The sequence below is a fragment of the Penaeus japonicus genome, unplaced genomic scaffold (genome assembly GCF_977035675.1).
Source record: "Penaeus japonicus unplaced genomic scaffold, GWHDUDI00000001_assembly GWHDUDI00000017, whole genome shotgun sequence".
NCBI classification, from domain to species: Eukaryota; Metazoa; Arthropoda; class Malacostraca; order Decapoda; family Penaeidae; genus Penaeus; species Penaeus japonicus.
In genome coordinates this window covers 21,070,869-21,082,773 of record NW_028234419.1, presented here as the reverse complement: position 1 = coordinate 21,082,773, position 11,905 = coordinate 21,070,869, and the positions used below count along the sequence as shown (strand labels likewise).

The 11,905-nt window shown below is 43.2% G+C and overlaps 1 protein-coding gene across 1 annotated transcript; it reads left to right on the top strand.

The window, feature by feature from the left end:
• Window positions 1–678: 678 nt before the first annotated feature.
• On the top strand, window positions 679–10,873 carry LOC122255344 (amidophosphoribosyltransferase). Its single transcript, XM_086545791.1, has 13 exons — window positions 679–930; window positions 1,561–1,785; window positions 2,083–2,314; window positions 5,486–5,502; window positions 5,918–6,039; window positions 6,217–6,329; window positions 7,519–7,840; window positions 8,025–8,113; window positions 8,306–8,501; window positions 8,666–8,793; window positions 9,075–9,296; window positions 9,803–9,923; window positions 10,561–10,873. Exons 1-13 carry the CDS (start codon window positions 764–766, stop codon window positions 10,695–10,697), a joined length of 2,091 nt encoding a protein of 696 aa, XP_086401917.1. The 5' UTR covers window positions 679–763; the 3' UTR covers window positions 10,698–10,873.
• Window positions 10,874–11,905: the final 1,032 nt, after the last annotated feature.

Genomic DNA, 11,905 nt, shown 5'->3' with positions numbered 1-11,905 from the left:
ATAACACCTTGCACTTCCTGTGTGAACACGTGCAATACCCAGACTTTCCCCCTTTGGTAGCGTACGGTTCTGGTGACACACTTTGCCATTTCAGCGGTGACTGAATTAACTAAGAGAGAATGTTTTTTAGAACTCTGGCTTATCGCCGTATTGTTAGCAGCGAAGTTTCTTCGGACAACTATATAAGACTTCCTATGAATCTTGTTTCGGAGACCATGGGAGGAGTGGCTGATGCTCGATAATGTCTGACTAGAAACGATGCCCATAATCCTACTTTTTGCAATTTCTGGACTTTTTTTTGCATATCTGCATACCGTTTCTCTACTCTCAAAAACAATGTTGATATTTCAGACCAATACTTTAGTGGTTCTGTTGTTAGCAATTGCCATATTCTGTGTGCAAGAGAGCTGGAAATAATTAGTCCCACTTCTGGTTTGGATTAAGATACCCCTACCTCTATCGGCTGTCCTCAGTGATTAAAACAAGGTAAATGCTAACTGAAAATCCCCCTTATGTACAAACTCATGGAAAAATGACATGAAGACGGGAGATGAGACAGACTTTGCATAATCGTGAGTTTCTCCTTGACATCTGAAATCTCGTTAATTTAGTTACCTCTACATTTATGAATATCGAAAACAAAACAAAACAAAAGAAACTCCTGATCACTCAATATCAAGAAAACAAATTGTGGAATCGCTTTACTTTCATTTAGTTTGGTTGAACTATATAATCCATTCCAACAAATGCAAGAAGAAACCCAATGAGATATAAATTTAGAATTTGCAGACTAGCAGTACGACAACATTGCGCCAAGTATATGATTACCCAGGTACTATTTGCTAGCCTAGCCGCTGAGCCAAGTGCTTCGAAAAACCTCCCTGGTCAGTCACTAGGCAGAACGAGAGGGGACACGACGGCTGTTTTCGTGTGTGAGTGGCAGTTTCGTGTATGGACAAGCCAAAGGAGGCCGCGCAAGAAGTTGATTTCGTGTCCATAGTAGTGTTGTAGATAAAAGTCAGCTAGCTATATGTTTACGTGTATCACAGCAACGTATTTGTGTTTTATAACACTTTATATGCATCCGTGGTGTGCGTGTTGCGTGTGCATGTGTGAATATAAATATAGATATACATATAAATATCAATATCAATATCAATATATACATACATACACACATATATATTTATGTACATATAAACACATATATACATATAAACATATGCACACACACACACACACACACACACACACACACACACACACACACACACACACACACACACACACACACACACACACACACACACACACACACACACACACACACACACACACATACACAGACACACAGACACACACACACGTGTGTTTGTGTTTGTTTGTAAGTAATGTACACATACATATATTCAGTTGTGAAAGACGATCAATCCAGGATGACATGTACTTGTATTGCAAAGGCATCCCAGGCACAGGAAGTAGGTATCTCTCCCCGCGAGGGCGAATGGCGACCCGAACGGCCAGCCAGCTACTTATCTGAACCCTTCCCGTGCTCCCCAGAGAACTCCCTTCAGCGCGCCACCAAATGACGGAATACCATCAGCAAACGTGTTTAAGCGGCGAGCCAGGCGCGATGTCGTGGGGCAGCGCGGACGCAGAAGGCGACGACGAAGAGCTGCGAGAGGCGTGCGGGGTGTTCGGCTGCGTGGTGGCCAGGAACACGCCCGAGGGAAGCGTCAACGCAGCGCAGGTCATATATTTAGGCCTGGTGGCTCTCCAGCACAGGTAAATGACGAGGAACATATTTTTAATGGTAAATGTTGCTAACAAGCCTCCATTGGCTGACGTTAACACACCTATAAAGATTACAAATTTTAAAAATCCCCTTTTGCAAGACACTATGGGTGTCTAGGAAATTCTCTCCCATTCGTTTTTTTTTTAATCAAAGGAAGTTATTCACCCACTACTAATTGAGTTTGAAAGCTGCCAAAACCACAAACTACGGTTCACTTGTTTAGCCTCGTGGATGGTGCATCATAGGGAAGCGCTACTAGTCACACATGTATCGCAATGGCATTCCAGGGGCCAGGAGAGCGCTGGGATCGTCACCAGTGAGGGCCAGGGATGTAAACAGTTCCAGTACCACAAGGGGGAGGGCCTCGTCGCGTCCATCTTTCGGGAGGAAAGTCTACAGAAACTGAAGGGTAAGTCTTTCATGATTTGCCGTTTATTTACACACCCACAGACACACCCACACCTATGTGCACTCGTAAAGGCACACCCACACCTATGTGCACTCGTAAAGGCACACCCACACCTATGTGCACTCGTAAAGGCACACCCACACCTATGTGCGCTCGTAAAGGCACACCCACACCTATGTGCACTCGTAAAGGCACACCCACACCTCTGTGCACTCGTAAAGGCACACCCACACCTATGTGCACTCGTAAAGGCACACCCACACCTATGTGCACTCGTAAAGGCACACCCACACCTATGTGCACTCGTAAAGGCACACCCACACCTATGTGCACTCGTAAAGGCACACCCACACCTATGTGCACTCGTAAAGGCACACCCACACCTATGTGCACTCGTAAAGGCACACCCACACCTATGTGCACTCGTAAAGGCACACCCACACCTATGTGCACTCGTAAAGGCACACCCACACCTATGTGCACTCGTAAAGGCACACCCACACCTATGTGCACTCGTAAAGGCACACCCACACCTATGTGCACTCGTAAAGGCACACCCACACCTATGTGCACTCGTAAAGGCACACCCACACCTATGTGCACTCGTAAAGGCACACCCACACCTATGTGCACTCGTAAAGGCACACCCACACCTATGTGCACTCGTAAAGGCACACCCACACCTATGTGCACTCGTAAAGGCACACCCACACCTATGTGCACTCGTAAAGGCACACCCACACCTATGTGCACTCGTAAAGGCACACCCACACCTATGTGCACTCGTAAAGGCACACCCACACCTATGTGCACTCGTAAAGGCACACCCACACCTATGTGCACTCGTAAAGGCACACCCACACCTATGTGCACTCGTAAAGGCACACCCACACCTATGTGCACTCGTAAAGGCACACCCACACCTATGTGCACTCGTAAAGGCACACCCACACCTATGTGCACTCGTAAAGGCACACCCACACCTATGTGCACTCGTAAAGGCACACCCACACCTATGTGCACTCGTAAAGGCACACCCACACCTATGTGCACTCGTAAAGGCACACCCACACCTATGTGCACTCGTAAAGGCACACCCACACCTATGTGCACTCGTAAAGGCACACCCACACCTATGTGCACTCGTAAAGGCACACCCACACCTATGTGCACTCGTAAAGGCACACCCACACCTATGTGCACTCGTAAAGGCACACCCACACCTATGTGCACTCGTAAAGGCACACCCACACCTATGTGCACTCGTAAAGGCACACCCACACCTATGTGCACTCGTAAAGGCACACCCACACCTATGTGCACTCGTAAAGGCACACCCACACCTATGTGCACTCGTAAAGGCACACCCACACCTATGTGCACTCGTAAAGGCACACCCACACCTATGTGCACTCGTAAAGGCACACCCACACCTATGTGCACTCGTAAAGGCACACCCACACCTATGTGCACTCGTAAAGGCACACCCACACCTATGTGCACTCGTAAAGGCACACCCACACCTATGTGCACTCGTAAAGGCACACCCACACCTATGTGCACTCGTAAAGACACACCCACACCTCTGTGCACTCGTAAAGGCACACCCACACCTATGTGCACTCGTAAAGGCACACCCACACCTATGTGCACTCGTAAAGGCACACCCACACCTATGTGCACTCGTAAAGGCACACCCACACCTATGTGCACTCGTAAAGGCACACCCACACCTATGTGCACTCGTAAAGGCACACCCACACCTATGTGCACTCGTAAAGGCACACCCACACCTATGTGCACTCGTAAAGGCACACCCACACCTATGTGCACTCGTAAAGGCACACCCACACCTATGTGCACTCGTAAAGGCACACCCACACCTATGTGCACTCGTAAAGGCACACCCACACCTATGTGCACTCGTAAAGGCACACCCACACCTATGTGCACTCGTAAAGGCACACCCACACCTATGTGCACTCGTAAAGGCACACCCACACCTATGTGCACTCGTAAAGGCACACCCACACCTATGTGCACTCGTAAAGGCACACCCACACCTATGTGCACTCGTAAAGGCACACCCACACCTATGTGCACTCGTAAAGGCACACCCACACCTATGTGCACTCGTAAAGGCACACCCACACCTATGTGCACTCGTAAAGGCACACCCACACCTATGTGCACTCGTAAAGGCACACCCACACCTATGTGCACTCGTAAAGGCACACCCACACCTATGTGCACTCGTAAAGGCACACCCACACCTATGTGCACTCGTAAAGGCACACCCACACCTATGTGCACTCGTAAAGGCACACCCACACCTATGTGCACTCGTAAAGGCACACCCACACCTATGTGCACTCGTAAAGGCACACCCACACCTATGTGCACTCGTAAAGGCACACCCACACCTATGTGCACTCGTAAAGGCACACCCACACCTATGTGCACTCGTAAAGGCACACCCACACCTATGTGCACTCGTAAAGGCACACCCACACCTATGTGCACTCGTAAAGGCACACCCACACCTATGTGCACTCGTAAAGGCACACCCACACCTATGTGCACTCGTAAAGGCACACCCACACCTATGTGCACTCGTAAAGGCACACCCACACCTATGTGCACTCGTAAAGGCACACCCACACCTATGTGCACTCGTAAAGGCACACCCACACCTATGTGCACTCGTAAAGGCACACCCACACCTATGTGCACTCGTAAAGGCACACCCACACCTATGTGCACTCGTAAAGGCACACCCACACCTATGTGCACTCGTAAAGGCACACCCACACCTATGTGCACTCGTAAAGGCACACCCACACCTATGTGCACTCGTAAAGGCACACCCACACCTATGTGCACTCGTAAAGGCACACCCACACCTATGTGCACTCGTAAAGGCACACCCACACCTATGTGCACTCGTAAAGGCACACCCACACCTATGTGCACTCGTAAAGGCACACCCACACCTATGTGCACTCGTAAAGGCACACCCACACCTATGTGCACTCGTAAAGGCACACCCACACCTATGTGCACTCGTAAAGGCACACCCACACCTATGTGCACTCGTAAAGGCACACCCACACCTATGTGCACTCGTAAAGGCACACCCACACCTATGTGCACTCGTAAAGGCACACCCACACCTATGTGCACTCGTAAAGGCACACCCACACCTATGTGCACTCGTAAAGGCACACCCACACCTATGTGCACTCGTAAAGGCACACCCACACCTATGTGCACTCGTAAAGGCACACCCACACCTGATGTACTGTATACCTTCCTGTTCTGTGACCGCATTCTCTGGAAAGCTAGTTTTGTTTTTAGAGATTGCTCCTTATTACGTGAAGAGTAAGCATGGGAAAAACTTAAATGAATAACTGCCGTAGAGAAATATTGAAAGGTATCACAGTGAGATAGTGGCTCAATTGTCCACCTGATCGCTGCGTGACGACCATGACCGTTGACTACCTGACCGGCGACCGCCGCCGTGACTACCACATGAAGTATTTGTTCTTGCTGCTGCCCATGAACGTCATGAATGTGGATCAAGAACTTTTCTCATTCTCATATCTCCGAACCCTGGGATAATGACTTCAAGTCGTGCAGAACCGAAAGTGCTCTACAGTCAACCATAACAAGAGCGCTCTTTCCATTCTCTGAAGATAAGTTGTCATTTCCAGGAGCAAGTCTGTTGCCAACTGGTTCTGCCGAAAGTCGAATCGATTAAACATCAAAGGAATTTACACAAAGAAATGTCGCTTTAATATCTCTATATCTGTTTTGATGCTGAGAAGAGAAACCGGTTTGTGGAATGCTGTAAATCTTCTCTTCCTTATAGGTGGAAGTAGTTCTAGAAGGAAATGAGTAGCTGAGTGCGTTCAAGGAGCAAAGTTTGAAGTGATTTGTTCCATCCTTACCAAGGCCCTTTAAAAAAAAATAATTGAAATACGCATAAAGTTCGTTATAGGTTAATTAACAGTTTTGACTGGTAATGCCTGCGATCGTGAACTGATGTATTTTCCATACAAGTACTGGGACTTGCCATGCCCCTTGTCTTATAAGCAGGGTGTAAATGCAGTTCATTTGCCTCACGTACTCTATTTTCCGCTAAAAATAGAGAAAGAGAAAAGGGTAAACCGTCGAAATACTATAGTTGATCAAGGTTATCGTTCTTAAAACTTTTGTATTTCAAAAAATGTATGTATATATATGTATATATATGTATATTTATATATAAACACACACACACACACACACACACACACACACACACACACACACACACACACACACACACACACACACACACACACACACACACACACACACACACACACACACACACACACACACACACACACGCACGCACGCACGCACGCAGATTGTGTGTATGTAAGTATGAATGTACGTATTTATTTATGTACGTACGTATGTGTGTATGTATCTATGTATGCATGTATGCATGCATGTATTCCAAGGGCATAGCGTTCGCTTTGTTAGAGTAAAATCAAACTTCATATATGTTTGTACACCTGATCAAATTAATCGCGACCCCTATTAATCAAAATGGCGAACGTTTTCTCTTCGGAAATATCGGTCTGTCCTCTTCTTCATTAGATCATAGCATATATTGCACAGCAGCGGCAGTATAGGCCTAGATGAGTCACTATCAAGGTAGATACTCGAACGCCTTTCATGGGGGACTCGCGCAGTTATGCAATGCTGCCTGAAGTGAGTGACCTTCAGAGGGGCGTGGCTTGGCGGACGTCCATTGGGGCTGGGGTTTAAAGATTGTGTTTAGTGGATTGCAAATATAGTTTGATGCTGATTTTGGCCTTATTGCCGTTGCATTATTTATGAATTTCGAGAAGACAAATTCATGTTATTTCTGTTTTTGTTTTGTTTACTGGCTCGAGAATTAGTTAACAATAATTTTAACCAGACTCAAAGTAGATAAGGCAATTGCACATTATTAAGGGAAATGAATATCTGCTTTTGGACACACTTAAAATCATTATCTTTAACGACCGCTTTGGAAGTAGATATTTTTGCAGGCGAGATCTGTACTCGGCAGCCTCATCAATTCAGTAAGTGTAATATTAGAAAATGCATCAAACAGGGAATCAGATGATACAAATCTAAGCATTATTTTGGTAATGTAGCACGTGAAATAACTATGAAAGTTCCTGAAACATTCTACGAGATAAAAACCCTGTTACGCCCAAAATGTTCACCACATCAAATAACTCACACAATTATTCCCATGAATTTATAACTCTTATGTACTCGCCACTCACGCTTGTCATTTACACCTCTTCCCTCATATCTTCCAAATACCCAGGTCCTTGAGCGAGGCGTGGGGCTTTCAACGCGCTCCGACTCCGAGCTGATAACGCAGATGCTCTCCCTAACGCCGCCTCGTGGAGAGAAAGACGGCCCGGATTGGGGAGCTCGGATCAGACACCTGATGGAAGCCACGCCCACGGCTTACTCCCTTGCTCTCATGCACGGGGATAAAGTCTACGGTGTGAGGGATCCCTTTGGCAATAGGCCGCTGTGCATCGGCCGCCTCGTCAGTCTCGCTGAGAGGAAGGGGGATACGGGTAAAACAAAATAATAATGTTTTTTTTTTTAAAGAATGTGTTCTCTATTTTTAAGATTGACTTTCTCTCATAATTAGAGCGTTTTGTCTTTTAGAATTTTAAGTGATTGTACATAAATGTCAAATACATCATTAAATACGCTTTATATTTTTTATACAAAACAACTTGTAATTGTTTTTGACAGACATGGCTGCATCTGAAACAGACCTAGGATGGGTTCTAAGCTCAGAGTCTTGTGCATTCCAGTCAATTGGCGCTACTCTTATACGCGAAGTATGTATGCAAAAACTAATATAATATTTGTTGTGTTTTATTGATTTATATGCTCCTTAAATGATGTACTTCAGATATTTAATAGTTAATATATTCTCCTGATTTTCACCGCATTTTCTCGTGTGTTTTACCCTTCTTAACCCCCAATATGTTTAGCCAAGCCTTTCTCAGATTTTGCCTACACATTCACAGGTATTTCCGGGGGAAATAATAGAATTAAGTCCTGATGGCATTAGATCCCTGGACATCGTGCCGCGCCCGAAACCCGCAAAGCCTATCAAGGTGGGTTACGAGCAGCCGGCAATTCCTCACATGCTGCAGATTCCTCCTCCCGCCTTCTGCATCTTTGAATATGTCTACTTCTCACGCGCAGATACTCTATATGAAGGTAAGTCGAATTCCTATTGTCTTTTAGTTATATAGGCTACTTAATATCACCATTTTTTTTTCTCTCTCTTCCCCCTCACCCTCTCTCTCTCCCAGTGCTTGTATCTGAACATTCCTTATCTTCCGTTCCTAACTGTAGCATGAACTTTACTTGACTTTCCTCAGGGCAGCAAGTATACAGCGTGCGCCAACGCTGTGGTCGCCAGCTTGCAATCGAGACTTCCGTTGACGCCGACATTATTTCCACTGTCCCAGAATCCGCTACTCCTGCTGCCATGGGATACGCTCTACAGGCAAGCCAATTTACTCTGGTTATTTACCAGATTTTCTCTATGATACTTTAATCAGTACATCCATATAGTGTTTTACTATGTGAATGTTTATATTGGATTTGTAGCTGGTAAAAAATACGTTGGATATGAAGCTTATATTATTTTATAAAACCTTTGCCTAAAATATGTCTATTTGATCATGATTTTATATAATACAACAAGCATTTCACCTTTTCAATACTTAAATCTATTTACGTCTAGCGAAAAAAAGGGCATTGGTAATAATCATGAAATTCCTTCAGTCTGGCATCCCCTACGTGGAGGTGCTGTGCAGAAATCGCTACGTGGGTCGCAGCTTCATCCAGCCCGACACCCGTTCCAGGCAACTTGCTGTCGCCAAAAAGTTCGGAGCCATCGCCGCTAACTTGGAAGGCCGAAGAGTAGTGCTGGTTGACGACTCCATTGTTAGAGGCACAACGATTGGCCCTTTGGTTCGACTTCTTAAACAATATGGCGCTAAGGAGGTATGATAGATGGGGTTGGAGTTGATGTTTGTTTTCATTTGTTAAAGCTAGAACTATATTTTAAGATATAAATGTATTCTTGATTTCATGGTTTACAAAAATTACTTTTTTGTTTTAAAAATTGGAAAAGTTAGTTTTAGACTTGAAGGCGAATCGATACCCGCAGAAGAGTATATGACAGATTGAGTTGGTGTAATACATTTTTAGATGATATAGGAGATAAACATGCTTAGCGTTCTTATTTACTAAACTGTGTTAAGGAATTCAGATTTTTTAAAGGGTTCGCTTTCTCATGATTTTCGAGCTGAAGTCATAGGTCAAGTTTTAGTATCATAACGTCAGATTATCCATCTTTTCAATTGATACAAGGGCCCTTATGGCAAATGTAATATGTATTGGAGAAACAACAAATAGATAGCCGTCTCTTGTTGCTTTTAAAAATATATATTAAGGAAAATCGTGCTTCAGGTCAATTTAGGTTAAAATGATCTTTGTTCAATCTCTAGGTTCACATCCGCATTGCATCGCCGCCCATTCAACACCCCTGCTACATGGGCATCAACATTCCAACCAAAGGGGAACTTATTGCCAACACGAAAGCACCCGAAGAGCTAGCTGGTTTTATAGGTATGTTCAAATTATATTATCACCTTTACTTTTTTTTATACATTTCTCATGAGAAAATATTACTCACTAATTTAAGATTCAGTTGAGTGTTGTGAATTCTGTTTGATGTGTTATGTTAACACGGTTTTCAAATGTTCTGAGCCCATGGCCCACATTTGGCATACCCAAATACATGTTGGCCACTGCCCTTAAAAGCTTTATTAAGAATCCCTTATGATTTCATTATCATCAAAGTTTTTAACTTAAAAGTATAATTCATGAAATTCAGCCCTAGACTGTATTTACTACAAATAAATCCTGTGCATTGTAATCAAACCTCAAATTAAGCGTTTACGACAATAAAAAAAATATAACCTAGATAACACTGTATCTGTGTGTCTGTGCTCGAGTGCGAGTTAATGGTTAAAGTTTTCGTGGTCTTGGAAACTGATATTGTAAATATATTTTTTCAACGATACAGTATTCATTTAATCTATTACTTGATACGTCTATGGCGAGGCGTGGGCCTTATCAGATGTAGCGTTACAGAGAAGCAATATTTTTTTGGCATCACAATGCTACAGATTATAATTCACGAGATATTTTAATCAGTTGTAAGTTTTGTTACCTCCTCTAACGCGCATCTTCTCCTTTTCAGGTGCCGACAGTCTGGCATATCTGAGCATCGAAGGGCTTGTGAAAGCGGTTAGTGCAGGAGCCCCAAAGGACAAGGATATGTCAGGATACTGCACAGCCTGTTTGGATGGAAATTATCCTGTGCATCTTGAGTGGTGATCTTATTTTTAAAATTATCATTGTCATAAGATTGTGCCATATTAGTAGATACTTATAAACAGATAAGAGGTTCTGATATTGAGAAACACGTGACTGTATGTTGGATAAGCATATTACTTGTATTTATGTACACTATTATTTGATCTGTTTAATCATTGGCAAAATAACTTATAAAACCCTTTAACAAATTGCCTTTGCTTTATCTAAAAGCTCTTTCAATATTGTTTTTAATGGTTTAACCCAACTTATATTTTAATGGTATTTATACAAGATATGCCTGGTGTATAGTACTTAAATTTTAAAGCTATCATTTTTTAACTCGAATATTCATGTGCACGATTGGGCAAATATATTGGAATTTGCTGTCTTGAGAAGTGTGTATGTTAATGATAAATTTTTCTATGGATGCGAAAATCTATTTGTTTGGTACAAAGTCTGCCCAGTTGGTCTTTTATTTCATTTTTACAAATTTTATATAATAAACGATGAAATATGTTGCTAATGTTTCTTTGCCCAGATATACCAAATCGATTTCAAGTGACTAATTAATGGATCATGTAATACAAATGACCTATTTCATAATTCTTAATGCTAAAAGGGCATTGAGGAAATATGAAATTTCTTTATATTATACTAGATGAATATTAATAGGTTTTCCTCAACATCAAATAAGGGGCTATTTCCCTCTATAAATGGAGTGATTCTTTTTGTGATCAGTTGCAGTTTTATGATCTGGTTATCTTTAAAACATTAACACGTTTTTACGCAAACGGTCATGTCAGACAATACTCCCGAAGAGTCAATCTAATATCTTTGTATAATCAGTGCATATTATTATCACAGAGAAGCAACTTATCTAAATATACATCAGTATATGGATTTCTTTTAAGCTTGGATTTTTGCCTTACTGGGTTATGTCCCTCCTTGAAGTTAAGAGTAAGTGTTTAACCCTTGTAATGTGCTTTAGAATACCTAGCGGGTGAAGAAACTTGAAGAAATGTGAAACTTAACATATAAACTTATGAGCGAAACGAAACTCTTAACACTGGAACGTGTACGCACAGATAAAATGAAATAGTCACAATAGGGAGCGAATTACAGGTGACGTTTCGAAATAAAAGTTCGTCATAGGACGAAATATGTATCAAAACTAATCCAGTTTGATTTTTACTTATCCGACGAGAAACTTTTTTCAAATTCGAAACGAC

Coding starts and splice junctions, on each gene's coding strand:
- LOC122255344 (XM_086545791.1), top strand. CDS start 764: ATGAGATATAAATTTAGAATTTGCAGACTAGCAGTACGACAACATTGC. Junction 931..1,560: donor GACACGACGGCTGTTTTCGT/GTGTGAGTGGCA, acceptor CGTGCTCCCCAG/AGAACTCCCTTCAGCGCGCC. Junction 6,330..7,518: donor ATGCAGTTCATTTGCCTCAC/GTACTCTATTTT, acceptor TTATAACTCTTA/TGTACTCGCCACTCACGCTT.